Source organism: Pteronotus mesoamericanus, unplaced genomic scaffold (assembly GCF_021234165.1).
Source record: "Pteronotus mesoamericanus isolate MK-2021 breed Mesoamerican mustached bat unplaced genomic scaffold, CSHL_Meso_final contig_1242, whole genome shotgun sequence".
NCBI lineage: Eukaryota > Metazoa > Chordata > Mammalia > Chiroptera > Mormoopidae > Pteronotus > Pteronotus mesoamericanus.
This window is the reverse complement of record NW_026555053.1, coordinates 52,173-68,503: the sequence shown is the minus strand read 5'-3', so window position 1 is coordinate 68,503 and position 16,331 is coordinate 52,173. Positions and strand designations below refer to the sequence as shown.

The 16,331-nt window shown below is 42.9% G+C and overlaps 1 protein-coding gene across 1 annotated transcript; it reads left to right on the top strand.

Moving 5' to 3' along the window:
• Positions 1 to 1,025: 1,025 nt before the first annotated feature.
• Positions 1,026 to 14,444, top strand: RCN2 (reticulocalbin 2). The gene is made up of 7 exons (XM_054588683.1): positions 1,026 to 1,267; positions 1,568 to 1,673; positions 3,938 to 4,134; positions 8,744 to 8,857; positions 11,306 to 11,402; positions 12,217 to 12,359; positions 13,471 to 14,444. The coding sequence occupies exons 1-7, from the start codon at positions 1,133 to 1,135 to the stop codon at positions 13,621 to 13,623; spliced, it is 945 nt and encodes a 314-aa protein (XP_054444658.1). The 5' UTR covers positions 1,026 to 1,132; the 3' UTR covers positions 13,624 to 14,444.
• The last annotated feature ends 1,887 nt before the right edge of the window (positions 14,445 to 16,331 follow it).

Here is a 16,331-nt window from a genome sequence, read left to right as displayed (position 1 = left end):
ATTAAAACATTTTTAAAGAATTTTTTTAAAGTTTTGAGCTCCTTCTATGGGTGAGACACCTTATATAGAATACTATAATCCCCACACAAAACTGACAGGTCTTATTATTCCATTTTTTTAACAGAGTTGTTTTTTTTTTAAATCACTTATTCAAAGTTATATAGCAAGTGAGCTACAGAAACCGAAATTCCGAACTTGATGTGTCTGCATTCTTCCATGGTAGCATCCTATTGTACTTCCATTAAGACAGACGGGCGTGTGACCAATAGTTGTAAATGCTGTATAATGCCGTCTATATAATGTTCAAGAACAGGCAAAACTTGTATTCTACTTGGTAAGGGGTTTCCTAGGTACTTGCTGAGGTAGCTATTCTTTCCATCCAATCACAGTTTACTTTTCACCCGCATGGATGTGAAGCTGACACTTACCAAACATTTCACCATATATGCCAACTACTTGTCTAAATGCATATTATTTGTTTAATCTTCACAACAACTCTTTAAGGTATTATTATTATGCCCATTTTCTAAATGAGCAAACAGGCTTTCAAGGGCCCAGTAACTTGGCCAAGCTCACGGAACTGTACAGTCAAGATATTGAGCATCGGATACAAATATCCCGCGAGTGTGCGTGCGTTTGTTTGTCCTACTCTGGTGAAATAAATCAGTGGAGATATATTGAATAATGGGAAATGGATATTTTTCCATTGGTTCTCCAGGGCAGAATTTTGTAACTACTGTAGTGTGTTCACCCAAATCTCCTGCCTCTTTGTCACTGAAGGACACCGGGACAGACTCGCGGAGTGGACAGGAATTTCTGATAGGAACCCGCCGCCGATCTTAGGCCCAGCCGGCGTGCGGTTTGGGAAAGTCGCTGGCGGGCGTTCTTCCCACCCCGCGCCCCGCCCCCGCCCCGTAGACCAATCAGCGACGCGCGGTGGCGCCCCGCCCCTCCGCCGGTGTTATATAAGCTTCGCTCTGGCCTCCGCACTGCGCAGTCGTGGCTAGACCCTGAACTCGGGGGACCCGGGGAACGGCGCTACCGCCCCTCCGCGCTGCGTGCCCCCACGTACGCCGCGCCGCCGAGCTCCGCCAGCCCCCCGCCTCGCCCAGTGTCCACGGCGGCCGGCGCGATGGGGCTGGGCCTGAGGCCCGCAGCGCGTGGGGTGCTGCTGCTGCTGCTCTGCGCCACGGCCGCCGCCGCCGCTGGGGACGCGCACGGCGAGCATCGCACGGACTACGACCGCGAGGCGCTGCTGGGCGGCCAGGTGAGGCGTCCGGGCCGGGCCGGGGCTGGGAGGGCGGCCTCGCTGGGTCCCAGGCTGGGTCCCAGGCTGGGTTCCGGGCGGCCTGACCCTGGCGCCGGGCGGGACGCCGCTCGCTGGGGACCCCGAGGCCCGAAACCTCTTTCCTCCCTCACGAGGCAGGGCCACCGAGGGTGTGGAGGGACAGGGGCCTTGGAGAGCAGGTTGAGTCGACTGGGAGGCGTCTGGTAGCCGTGGTTTGCTCCACCATTTTGCTCCACTGGTAGTAATGCCTGGCCCCTGTGTATCGCTTACCCTCCAAAGGAAGAAGTCGACGAGTATGTTAAACTCACCCCCGAGGAGCAACACAAAAGGCTGAAGTCAATCATAAAGAAGATTGACTTGGACTCAGATGGCTTTCTCACCGAAAGTAAGGACGTCCTGCCCAGCTAACAATGGACACAAACACACACATTTAAGAAGGGGTGTCTGTCGAGGGCTCACTGCTAGTGTTCGACCCAATTAGAGGTACTGTGAGAGGGTAAAAAGGACATAGGGAGTAGGTTTTACGCCTGGAAATCTTTACTTTTTACTTATTTTTATTTTCTAAGTTAAAGTTATTGGGGTGACATTGGCTAATAAGATTATGTAGGTAAAACGTACAGTGTTATATTACATCATCTGCATATTGGATTGTGCGCCCACCACCCAAAGGAACACCTTAGCTCGCCCTATAGTTGAGCCCCTTGATCCTTTGCTTCCCCCCAGCTCCCTTCCCTCGGGTACACCTGGAAATCTGTAGGGGTCGGATACCAAGTAAAACTCAGTGCTTTCTGTAATAATATATAAACACCGTTTGTTCTACATGTATGTGCAAGTCATACCTTGAGCAAGCACCCTATTCCTTATAGGACTTTCGTTAGTGTCAACAAGTGATTCATTCTAGAGACACGTGAAAAACCAATTTAAGGCATTAAGCGATTTATTACTCTTTTGATACACGCTTGCTTAGAATTATAGGAATTTGCTTCTTTTTATCAGCAAGTACAGAAAGACCTGCTGCATGTGAATTATGTTTATCACAAATTATTACAGCTCGTCAGGGCCCTAGAATCCTCTTGTTCACCTTTCTTTGTGGAGATGAAGAAAATGAAGCCCATAAATACCTTTCTCACGTCAGTGGCAAAGCCAGGACTAGAATCCAAATCTGATCTTAATTCAGTTTTTAATATCCTTCACTTGAGAAAAAGAAAATCTCAGTGATCTTAAGTAGAGTCTGTAGGCAGAAATGAAATGCACAGATTATTAAAAGAATATTCTAAGTCAATTTCTGTGCAACTGCCTCTCTTCGTTGCTTAATTCAAGTGATGAGCCCTATATATTTTCAAAGTTGATCCTCAACAAAAATCCAGGAGCTACTGTGCTATAACCTGTAACCTGTTGTAATGCAGCTCGGCATCTGAGGAATGAAGTTACTGGAGAGAGAATTACAAACTGATAAATTTAAGATAGGCTGTCAATAAAGTACCCACATTGGTGCCTTTAGGAATATTGAGGTTTTGATCATAAATTAATCATCATAATTGCTACCCATACTTTTGTTCGTTTCCTCCAGATGTTTTATGTCATGGTTAAAAGGAGCGTACTGCAACGGGTTTTTCCCCCTCCAATGAATAAATTTAAATGTATATGCATATGTGTGTATGTGTACATTTAGGTATAGTCACATATTTTTAGGTAGGTGGTCTTTGCAGGAAAAGCAGGAGACATGTGTGGACGTGTGTCTGTGTGTCCCTGTGCCCCAGGGTCTTGGCACAGGCCTCTCCCCTCCCTGGAGTGACCACCACACCCTCACGGCCTCCCCGGAGGTGCTTCTCTTTCCTCAAGTCCTAGTTTGAATACGAAGTCCTTTCTGGCCAGAGCAGGTGCGGCCCCTCTTCCTCACGCCTTCACTGGGCTGCCGCGCGCCGTGTGCCTGCTCCTCGTGGGCGCCCCGCTTTGCCCCAGTCCCCTCTTCTTGTGTCAGCTCCTCTGCGGGAGCCCCTCCCTCAGGCCTGGGACTAGCTCTGATGAATGAAAAATGTCACTGCCTCTCAAACTTCAGCCACTTGAATGCCTTTTCCCGATTTAGGCCGTGTCTACTCTCCGTCGTCTTATTTCCTTAGTATTGTTTGGATTCAATATTAAATTTACTTTAAAGGAAAATTTTATATTTTCCTAAATGAAAACCACTGTTTTTTCTAATACATATTGAAATAAATAGGTTAGTTATTTAAAGATTTTTGCTTCCTGAGATGGTTATGATAGCAAAGGTATTTGCAATTTTATGGATAATTTTTTTTTTTTTTTAAGTCAAGTGTTCTTTTGGCCAATTGATAATTCACTTACTAAGGACTTATTAGGCCAGGGGCTTCCTAGGCATTTGGCGATGCTCCGTGAGCAAATTGTACACTCACTCTTTACTCAGGGAGCTTACATTCTCTTTGGATCATATGTTAGATGTGACCTTTTGGAGTCTTAGGCCCCAAACCATCTTCCCACACCCTACTCCTATTTCTATGAATACAACTAAGCCCTTTCTCAGTCAGTATTCGCAGACACTGACTATCTTTTATTCCTTTAGAGATGGTTTAGGAATCCTCTAAGTATGAGAACTACTGTTAACATTTATTGTGTTCTGGGAAATTCTCATAGGTGAACTCAGTTCATGGATTCAAATGTCTTTTAAACATTATGCTATGCAAGAAGCAAAGCAACAGTTCGTTGAATATGATAAAAACAGCGATGGTTCTGTGTCATGGGATGAGTACAACATTCAGATGTATGATCGTGTGATTGACTTCGATGAGAACACAGCTCTGGATGATGCGGAAGAGGAGTCTTTCAGGCAGGTGAGTAAACGGGCACGAGCTGTTGGGCCTCCCTGCGTGACTGCGCACCGGAGGGCCTGGGCTCCTAGGCTGCGCCGCCTCTCCCGCAGGCGGTCCGCTCCCGCTCCCGCTCCCGCTCTGTCTACCTCAGTGGGCCTGGCGACCGCTTCCTTTCGAGCCAGCTTGGCCCCTCTTACTGTGGACACTCTGCGTTACCCTTGCAGCTCTTTTTGTCACGGGTGTCATTTGTCCTCAGTTCCAGAATTGGGGTGTGTGTGTGTGTGTGTGTGTGTGTGTTTCGAATATGTATTAATATTTTATTTTTTATGTTATTGGACAATCCGTTTTATATCATGTTTACTAAGAAGACACATTATGAGAGGCCCATTCGCAAATTTAAGCACATAGTTTTGTATAAATTGTCTAAAAAAATGTTTTTAAATTGTGGTAAAGTACACATAAAATAAAATTTCCCATTTTTAGGCGTGCCGTTTAGTAGCAGTAAGGACATTCGCACTGCCATGCAGTCAGGCTCTAGAACTCTTCAGCTTGCAAAACGAAACAGCACACCTATTACCTCCCTGTTCACCCTCCCCCAGCCCCTGGCCGCCACCACTCTGCTCTCTGTCTCTGATTCGACTACTCTCGGTGCCTCACATAAGTGGAATCATACGGCATCTGTTGTCTTCCTATTTTTTTTTTTTTTTTTGGACTAATGTTTTCACTTAGCATAAGGTCCTCAAGGTTCATTCGTGTTGTAATGTAGGCCACAGTTTCCCTTTTTAAGACTAGATAATACTCCAGTGTTTTGCTTATCCATTTATTTATAAGTGGACACATGGGTTGCTTCAACTCTTTGGCTATTGTGAATGATGCTGCTGTGAACGTGGTTGTTCACATACTTCTTAGAGATTCTGTTCTCAGTTCTTTTGGGTATATACCCAGAAACATAATGAGGATTGCTGGATCTATGGTAATGCTCTTTTAATTTTTTGAGGCACTGCAATACAGTCTCCCATAGTGGCTGCACCATTTAAAATCTCATTTTTAAGATTTCATATGTGGGGAAAAAATGACACCAAGCACCCTGTTGCAAACCGGTACGTCTCAAAATATTAGTCAGGTATGCTTGGAAAACTTTGGAGCCTCTTCCGATTCCCTAACTTACCCATTGTTAGTATCTGCCTTTGAGTTTTTGTCGTGGCCGTATTTCATCCTCGTACGTGTTGTTTGTGCGGAGCTGTGCTGGCCGCTTGAGTTCTCGAGGCCGCCTGGAGCCCGGAGCTGGCAGGCGCCCGTGGGGTGGAGGCTCGGGGCTCCTGTCTCAGAGCCGGCCCGCCTGGCCTCGCGGCCCACCGTGCCAGTAGCCGGTGTGCAGCTTGGGGTGGGGTGTGCGACCTCCTTAGGCTTTAGTTTGTTCATATCTCATAATTGGATAATAGTAGCATGGAGAAAAGGTAATAAATAGTGTCAGCTCTATGCTGACTTAAAAGAGCATTGTTGAAGAAAGCATGTGTTTATATTTTTTACATATATGCATAGATTTTAAAAATTGTTGAGGCATTTGTTAACTCTATCAGCTTTAGATTACTTAGAGTTTAATTTACAGAGGAAAAATGTACCTTTCTTTTTCCTTTTTTCCTCATTTGGGTCTTCATCTTAGAGCAGAATGAAATGCGTATGAATCCGCGTTTTCACTTCTTGGTGCCAAAAAGCCAACATGATGATAATGAGCTTTGCCTATCTAATAGGTGCCCCCCTTTACTATGTTAACTTCTCTTTAAAGACCTCACCCGAATCCTGATGCTCTTCTAAAGCCAAACCATCGTATGATGTTATGGCCTCCTTGCCAAGGAACAGCAGGAGTTAAATACAGTATGTTACAACCTTACCATACATAGAGTCTACTTGTGTTCTTTTTGATGTTCTTTTGGCACCCAAAAGACAAACTATGAGAAAGTATTTGATGTGTTTATGTGGGTTTTTTAAAACCTGTATTCTTTTTCTTTTTTAAGGCTTTATTTCTTTATTTTAAGAGGAAAGGGAGGGAGAGACACGTCGACGTGTGAGAGACAGCCATCGGCCGCCTCTCACACACCCCCAGCGGGGGACCCGGCCTGCAGCCCCGGCCTGTGCCCTGACTGCGCCCAGACCAGCCACGTTCCGGCTCATAGGCCGGTGCTCAGTCCCCTGAGCCGCACCAGCCAGGACCTAATCTATATTCTTAAGAGGGTGTGAGGTAATAGAGAGTCTGAGGGCATTGAGGAGAAAAGCTTCACTTTGAAGAGATACATGACTCAGTAACATAAACGACTATTTTTTCTTCAAAACGATGTCTGGTTCTAACGCAGTATTTCTCCACCGCGTACTCAGTGCATGTTGATTATAAGGCTCTACCTTTTAAGAGTGAACTAGATGGAGCAAGAACCTAAGGCATTGGTGGATCTCTCAATTGAACCCTCCTCTGTAGGGGTCCTCCTGGGTGTTCTTTGACAACCCAGGAATGTATCTCTACATGAAGTTCTAATCATAATACTTTATTGGAATTTGCTGTAATTCTCCAAAAGTGGAATAACCCTCTAAAAGTGAACGCAGGGCATAAAGATGAATTCAGCAACAGTTGCATTGTTTCCCAAAGTAAAAAATCAACGATGAAGAATGAATCAGTCTTAAAGTTACAGACTAAACGTTATACCATGAATAAATCATAAGTAATGGAATACCTAAATAAAATAATTATTTTCTATATGGAAGTCTATTAAAAACAAATTAATTGGATACCTGAGTTTTATCTTATTTTTACTGTTTCCATATAGAGAATAGCGATAACCTGGAATAACGACCCCCTCAGGCGGAGAAATGCCTGGAAAAGCATTTCTTTGTGATAGGAGCAGCGAGTATTTTAACAGGAAAATTAAAGTTTGGGAACCTAACTGGCCAAAGCTCACTTGCTCTAACTTCTAAAGCCAGCTGCTGAATGTGCATGTATAAGCAATATTTATTTATGTGAGAATACCCTTATATGGGCTAATAAGACTTTTTAAAACCTAGACTTTGGTTCTGATATGACAAATTATACATTTTTTCATGTAAAGTCGTTAGCCTACCAAACATGACAATTTTGTTCTTCACAAGTTTCTGTTACAATATAGAAATAAATGATTATCAGTAATTTCTGTATTTTTACAACTGTATGTAATGTTTTCTACCATCCAGTAGAATACAGCGTTTTTATACAGAAGGAAACAGTTTTGAGGTTTTAGGAAACTGAAAATCTTTTGTTACTGTCTTTTTAGAAGTTTGCCACTTCGGAAAACCAGTAGTTGCATGTATTGCCTTCTTGACTATGAATTGTACTTAAGTTGTGTTCTTCAAATGACCATGAGTAAAAATGCTTTCACACATCACATTATTTTGATTTATTTAAATAATCTGAGAAATGTGAAGGACAAAATTATTTTCCTCTTTTAAAGATATCTCAGTTTGTTGAAAGAGATCCTTTCTTCATAGGCAAAATTGGCCAAATTCCGTTCCCTCTGCTGAAACATGGAGCTTTTTGCTCCAAATTGAAGCGTTCTTTCATAAGGAAATCTAAGCACTTAGTACTTTGAAGAGGTTTATTCAGAAAACTTGATTGACTCAACAAAGTACATCAAGTTCTTGTTTGTCTGTTTTTCCCTATGTGAAACCTGAACATAAAATGTAAATTATTTTATCTAGTTATTTGAAAATATGAAGCATTAAGTTAAAAGCAGCTGTTCAGAATTGGATTAGTGTAATTAACGGACCAATGGATTCTGAATATTTAAAAGATGAATTCTTTTGGGGAACTGAGCATCTCTGTAAATCAGTTGTCATAAAAGAAATGTTGTTTTGGTAAATGAATGTTACTTAAGTTCTAGAAAACAGAAAAGAGCATTTCTTTTTAACAGTGAAACACATGGATTAAAAGGTTATAAAATATTTGAAATGGAGCTTTTTAAAAATACACACTTTAATACATGTAATTTACAGAAAGAAAAGTTATTCCCAGAGATTTTCAAAACAGAATTTATGCAGGATTAGTAATATAGCACTATTACTTCCAAACCTCTTAATTACAGAATGAGCTGTGAGAAATTAACTAAAAGGAGCCATGTCCCTGAAAGCGGCCACTCGGTGTACTACTTGCGTGCACTTTTTTAAAAACAGGAAGATGGAGCCCTGGCCGCGTGGCTCGGTTGGTTGGGGCGCTGTCCCCATGGCTTCTCATTCTGTTACAGGTTTCTGCTGTGCAGAAGCTTTTAATCAGTAGTCTGATACGTCACACGTTTATTTTTGCTTCTGCTTTTGGTGTCGGATTATCCCCATTTTATCCTGGTGGAAACCAGAGGCACTACGCAGGGGGCCCCACGCAGCGCAGCTGGCGATGGGCGCGGCTGGAGTCCGGGTCTGCGCCCCTCCCTCGGGCCCCGGCTCTGCTCCTTCTCATAAATGGTCTTGCTCAGCAGCCTGCACAGGGATGATGTGAAGATACACCAATGTGTGAAAATGTCCTTTAGATTCACATGGTTTGTATTTTTCAAAGTATTGTTTATGCTGATATTTTATGATGATACGTTTAAACATGTTCACTATTTAATTTTCCAAGCTTCATTTAAAGGACAAGAAACGATTTGAAAAAGCTAACCAGGATTCAGATCCTGGTTTGAATCTTGAAGAATTCATTGCTTTTGAGCATCCTGAAGAAGTGGAATATATGAAGGTGAGGAAGAAAAGTTTCCAGAGAACTATCGAGAGACCAGAACTTCAAAGCCTGTTTTCACTAAGTCATTAAAATGAATTGTGAGGCGCCCAGAACTTGAAGAGACGGGAAGTTCGCGGGTTCTCCCTGCTTGAGATCAGGCCTGGGAAGGAGGGTTCCTGGGGGAGGGGCTGCTTCCTGGGAGGGAGAAGGTGAAGGACTAAGTAGTTTGGTTTTTTAACCTCTGATCCATGAGCCTCACTCTTCCCCTGACTTTCAGACTTTTCTGTGGTTTTTCAGTATTAGTAACACTGAAACTTCTATTTAGTTTTGCATCACGTGTGAAAGTTTTTAGTCTTAGAAAACATGTTTGCATCTCTTTTCACTGGGGGGATGTGGACGTACAGGTACAGCTGCGAGTGACTACTGTTTTTGCAGTTTTAGGCATAAAGAGTCCTGTCAGGAGCGGCTCAGCAATTCGTTGCACTCTAGGTTTAACTCAACAAACATTAATTGAGTCCTCCTATGACTTGGCAAGCTTCTAGAGAGCCTATTGGAGAGTAGAGATTAATATACCAAAGTGGCTTTAATTATTAGACTCAACAGTTATACTGAGGGCTTTTGCCTGGCATCAGCCGCCAGCCACGCGGCTCTGTGCTCAGGATGTTTCAGGGAAGGAGGGTGCAGCTGCTTGGTCCGTAGGTCATGGTCGGGCACGTGGCTCTCCAGAGCCCGGTGGCGAGGCAGCGCCGTGAGGGCCGCTTCCCTCCCGTTGCGAGGCTCGGGTCTTCCCCTGGGCACAGAAGCCATGCCCTCGTGGAGGGACAGTGCTGGGCGCCGTTTGATGAAGTGCCAGAACTCGGCCGAGACAAGCAGCCTGAGCCGTGGCAGGGCAGGTGGAGGGTGCTGCCCTCGTCTCGGGGAAGTGAGGAGCCTTGAAGGTGGAGTCGAGGCCTGACCGGTGAGTAGACAGGAAGGCCGACCAGGTGTGGGAAGGCAGGAGGCAGCGAGTGTGTGTGACTAATAAAAGGGTAGTACCGTCGACGGCGGCGTGGGGTGTGTCGGGGCGGGTTTTCATCGTGCTGAGTGGAAGTTGATGGTAGCACATACGATGGGTGACCACAAGGTAGTGTCTCATGCAGGGTTGGCTTCGCAAATTAATATTTACTGGAATTGTTTCTGTGCATCCCTTCTTCTCTTCAAGGGTATATTATACATAGGGAAAGGCGAGGGTACAAGATGAACTAAGTGGTTTTACTTTAGATTAAAAGTTAGAATTTAAAGAAATTTCCATTCATGTAGTTCCAAAAATGAGTTTATCCATGAAAGACATTATTGAAGTAATGTTGTTGCCCAAGAGATTACCTGAATAGAGTCATGATCCTTTTGATCCAGGATTCTCAGCTTTTATTGGATCATAGACCCCTTTAAAAATGTGATGTGAACTATATTTTTCTGTCCCGGAAAAATCACATATGCTTGTAGGTACCAAACACTGGGTTATAATTTGAGGAGATTCTCAGATCTCCGTTTTAGGATTTTCTGATTTCTATGCATAAAATCTGTAGTAATTTAGAAAACCAGCCACCTGTAGTCAGGCGGTGTCTCATACGCGTGTAGACGGAGCCGCTGGCTTCAGCTCGAATGGGAGGCTCGAGGACGCGCTGTTGTCACAGTTGTGCTGGAGCCCAGGAGGGAAGACCCCAGCAAGCGGTGAGGCAGTGAGCACAGGGGCTCTAAGCTGTGGGAGGCTTGGCCAGGAGGACACGCGGCCAGGACGGCTCACGGCTCTGCACAGTCCTGGGGCTCCTGTGCGCCTAAAGGCCCGGAAGGGGGGGCCGATGGGAGGGAGGGAGGCTTTGGGAGGGGCTGGAATTAAGCGAGAAAGAAAGTGAAAGCTCAGGGAGTGGGCGGGGGTGGGGGGCCCTGCCCCAGCGAAGAGGTGGCAGAGCTTTCACTCCTGATACCAAAGAGGAGAATGAATGGAATAGGCGTAAAAATAGAGGTACTTAAAAGTGAGGCCAGTAAACAAGGAGGCATTTCTTTTCTTTTTTAAGATTTTACTGATTTTTTTTGACAGGAAGGCAGGGGGAGAGAGAGAGAAACATCCATATGTGGCTGCCTCTCATGTTGCCTCTACTGGGGACCTGGCCTGCAACCCAGGCCTGTGCCCTGACTGGGAATTGAACCGGAGACCCTTTGATTCACAGGCCAGCACTCAATCCACTGAGCCACACCAGCCAGGGCAACAGGATGCGCTTCTGAAAAACTATACCATGTTTGCAAACATAGGAGAGGGTCTTTGCCAAGCGAGTGACTCACTATTTGGTGTTTCATTCCTGCTTCTAAACTCCAGTTTTTGTAAGCATAGGCAATCAAAACGGTTGTTCCTAAGGAAGTTCTGTAGGAGGAGTGATTCAGATGGTGGTAGGATTGAGAATTTTGTTACTAATTTATTTTATGCAATAGGAATTTGTCATTCAAGAGGCTTTAGAAGAACATGACAAAAATGGTGATGGATTTGTTAGTTTGGAAGAATTTCTGGGTGACTACAGGCGGGATCCAGGTAAGCAGCCTGGGGGTGGGTGTCTGGAAGAAAGGGGGACAAAATGGAATTAAGGAAGAAAATGGAACTGGAAGAACTCGACCTGATTTCTACTTGTTCTGCCAAGTTAAATACAATACAAGCAGAACAAAGAGACCCCCAGCTTATCTGAGAAGACAGTCTTGTTCACTTTACTTCCATGTCTAAAATGCCTGTGTTTTCAGACAAATATAATGTTGTTATGAAATCAAATGAGGGAGGAAGTAAAGGTTGATATGTTTAAACAAAATCTTGTGTCTTTGCATATAGATCTTAAAAGAAATGGAAATATAAAATACCATAAACGGTGGTACAGATCGTGGAAGTTGACTTCTGACTGATTGAAAGTTGATGAGTTTGTATATGCAGCCTTTTCTCTAAACAGCTGTCTTTTTTCCGAGTTATTGCTTGAAAGCATCCCTTACTGTGAATGCCACTTTAAAACTACACATGGCATCACTTTGTAAGAACACATAGTAAGCTTTATGCAGTCAGATGATATACATAAAAAATATCACTTAGATCAAATTTGGGAAAACTAGGTGTCAGACAAGTAGCAGCAGTTAACGGAATCACTGGTTTGTGATACACTGCGCAACAGTTTAAAAACAGTTGTTTGGACTTGCGTGTCACTTTTGAAAGTTACCATGTAGTTTGTGCGTTTTGTTTTTTTTTTAGCACTTTGCTAAGTATTTCTGTTTCTTTGGGCACCCTTTATCCTCGGGATATATCAGACTCCTTATATATGTCTTACTCTTGTGAATGTTTATTAGTTTTTTATTTTTTTACTCTTAAGCCGCCAGTGAAGATCCGGAGTGGATACTTGTTGAGAAAGATAGATTCCTGAATGATTATGACAAAGACGCGGACGGCAGGCTGGATCCTCAGGAGCTGTTGTCCTGGGTGGTACCCAACAACCAGGGCATTGCCCAGGAAGAGGTGAGTGTTAAAGACTGACTCATCTCCCCTGCATATTCGCTGCTATTGATGGGAGAGGAAGCTTAACATTTTAAGCTAAAGAAAGCAGTGATCAAGTTACTTACAAGGGAGGATCCCCCCAAAACCAGAAGTATCCTCTGGAGGGTGGGCCCCTTGTAGTACACACGGCCCTGCTGGGCGAGTGTTCTAGGACCCATCTGGGTCTCTCTGGCGCAGTTGTGAGATGCTGCGTTTGTCTTGAGTAAATTTTTTTCTTGGAAGACTCAACGAATTTGCACAGTTCATGATGGGCTATTTACAAGCGCACCTGCCCACACCACGGTGAGTGTTTATCAGTTTTTGGTGAGAAATGGCATGGCCCCTATGGCCCACCCTCCCTATTCACCCGACTGACTTCTTTTTGTTTACCCGAATGAGAAAAGTCCTCAAAAGAGTAAAACGGAAGCTCTAAAAGGCATCAAAATCCACGAGTTCAAAAACTGTTTTGAGCAGTGGAAAAACATCTTGTTAGATATATTGCATCAAATGGAGAATACATTGAAGGTGCCTGAAGTTTAAACATGTAAGAATATATACACACATTTTTATAAATAAATTCTGTGTTTTGGGGGGGTCCCCCCTCATAGTTAGGATCAGTGCATTGCTATATCTTGATTTAAATCCATGAACTGGTTTAGGTTGTCAAGGGGACAAGGAAGTAAAGATTGTATCGTGCATTAATTTGATAGTACAGTAAGTAGATAAAAATTTCTGTTTACCTAGAGGGGCTCAAAACGGGTTCTATTTATTTTGCTTAAATCTGAGATACCCTGAATTGGATTTGAGTCGAGAAAAGGAGGCCGAGCCCGGCAGAAGTTAAAGGAGATCATGAGAAGCCATAGGCAGACCTGGTTACAATGCGCAGTGTTTTTAGATACGTAGACAGTAATGAGTACCCGACTTTCCTATCGGTGATTGTTAACCTTTGTTGGCCATGGACTTCTTCAAAAGTATGGTGCAAACTGACTGAAAAAAAATATATGAATGGTTTCTACAAATCAAATCCCAGTAAACCATGAACATCGTGCTGAAAATACTGACTTCACTTGACACCTTTTGTTTTGGGTTAAAGGCTCTTCATCTCATCGATGAAATGGATTTGGACAGCGATAGGAAGCTCTCCGAGGCCGAGATTCTGGAGAACCAGGACTTGTTTCTCACCAGCGAAGCCACAGATTACGGCCGGCAGCTTCATGACGAATATTTTTATCATGATGAGCTTTAGTCCCTGGTTTCTCTGAGTAGAGAGGACTGGATCCTTTTATAAATTTGTTACCAGTGTTACTTTTGTGATAATATATTGACGAGGTTATTTTCCACTCAAGTCTTAACTACAGTCCAATGTATCTTAACATTCGCCTTTTAGGAAGACAAAAACAAAACCAAACCCTGATACTTATTTCAGTATGTGTTGAAGAAATAAAACAACGTTGTGCCATATGACAACAAATTCTTTCCTAAATACTCCATCTGTTTAGTACTGTATTGTGGAATATTTTGAGTTCTATTTCCGTACTTGAAAAAATGGAAAATTTTAGAGATGCCTGAACAATATTAAAGAAGTATGTGATTGAGCTATCAATTTTGTTTAAGTAGCATTAAATTGAGAACTGACCAGAGAACATTGTTTTTAGATTTAGCATTTTGTTTTAAAACCTTTAAAGGAACCTACAGGAGGACTTAATACCTCACGTATAAGTTGAGAAGTTCTGCTTAGTTTTAAAATGGTTTCTATAAAGGGTTTTATTGTATGAAATAGAACTTTATATTTTTGCATATGTATAGATGGTAATTATATTTAATGTGTAACTGTAGTCTATTGTGTGTTGAATTTGATATTGTCTAGAGCTCTTTTTCTCTTTTGACTGATTAAAAATGAAATGTCCTATCTTTTTAAATGTTTGTTTGCTTTTCTTTAGTCTTCCTGGGAAACCTTGATTTGAGTATAGGTTTTGCTGTATTATACATTATCCTGCCTCATCCATTCCTGTATTTGGGTAGTGAGTGTTCTAAAATTCTGTTAAATTATTCTTGTTCCATATTCGTGTTTTCCTTTTTTTTTAATAAAAGAATCATATTATACTTGATTGTACACCTGATATATTCCAGTTGCTCTTGTAACTAATGTGGGCTTGCTATTTGGGAGTAGAAGTAATTCTAATAATTCCATAGGTTGAAATCACCAGTAAAGCTCAGTATCAGTTATACTCATATTAACATCACATTTGATAAGCACTTCTGTACCCCTGCATGGTCCGCTTTGACCTTATTCAGTAGCTCAACTTAATATGTTTTGGGGAAGTAAAAAACGTGAGAAGGTGAGGAATTCATGTTTTCCTAGCTCTGATCCTCAGGTAATAATTCTTTTTTCTTAGTTTTTTTTTTTATTCTGTTACTATTTTTCTGATAAATTGCCTCTTACATAGCACACAAAGTACTCAGGGAGGTCAAGTCCTTACGAGTCCTGGAGAAGCTGGACCCTCTTTCCTGACGGAACTGGCTGCACGTGTCCTCTTACCTCCTGTGCTCTTTGCTGACGGGAGGTGTAAATGCAAGCTGTTGACTTCACACTTGAATGATCACTCGCCCTGGTAGCTCAAGTACATGGGTTCCACTTTAATGTACAACCTGTTTGGCCTTTCGCACTTTTAAGAATTAAAGATACACCATTATTACTCACCTATCACTTGTCTAATGGGAATGTTTGAAGTAACCAGTTTGGTTAGAATGCTAACCATTTGTCCCAGATTCTCCAACATCGATACCAGGACTGTTAGAGCATCAGATGTGGATTTTATTTTAACCTTAGTAAGAGGTGGCACTCTACACTGAGCCTCGGTGTCATGCAGATGCAAGGATTTGGGTGACATCATCAGTGTTGACCAATGCCTGTACTCCTCTAGTTCCTGGCATAAAGGCTTTGCGACGCCCAGCCCCTTGGCAGGTGGCCAAGGGGCTGATTGGGGTCAGTCAGCCTGAGTCCTATGGTGCGTGTGGCTCCCAGGGCAGGCCCGCGACAACACCCATTCCCTTGGCTGTGGCATTGCAGAGGCGGCCTCATGGGAAGGGGGAGCCACGAGATCCAAGTGGCCTTGGTTTTTGAGGTGACCGCATGGAGGTCAGCTGGACTTTCAGGGGACTTTAGATACTCAAAAATGTTAAGTCACTGGGTGATGTTTTTATTTAAACCGCAGCAGATCCCAGCCTACCCAGAGTGAAGGTTTAGTAATAAACAATTGGTTTTTATAAGCATATAAAAGAATCATCTGCTTGAAGAGGGTTTCTGTATCTTCCCATAGGTCAAAATAAAAACCTTTAAGGCTTTTATTTGAATTTTAATTGGATCATCCTAAAGCTTCTATTTTGACTTTAATGCAGTTAAGGTCATTTGAATTTATCCCTTCAGCATGGGATTAAAACGAGAATGAACTCTCTGAATTACTGGCTGGTTATGGCAGAAGGACTGACTTTCATTGTTTGACTTCAGGTACTATTTTAAAATGGGAGAGTTAATAGGATTTGCACAAATCCTTTCATATGTGGTTCAGATAGGGCAGATTTACAGGACAGAGAATGGCTCTAGCTTGTGATAGGAACTTAAAGGAAGCGAGGAAATTCAGAGTAAAAACCACAAAGTCATGTCTGCCTTACATTAGTCCTTTCTTTATCAGTATTGTTATTTAAAAATACTTTATTTTGGAGCAGTTTTTGGTTCACAGCAAAATAGAGCAAAGGAAAGGCACAATGGTTTCCTATATACTCTCCGCTCCCCACACATGTATATTTGTTACAATTAATATACCAGCTGACACCATTATCACCCAAGGTTTACATTAAGACTCACTTTTGATGCTGTACAGTCCATGGGTTCTGGACAAATGTATAGTGGCATGTATCTATCATTACAGTATCGTACAGAGTAGTTTTACTTCC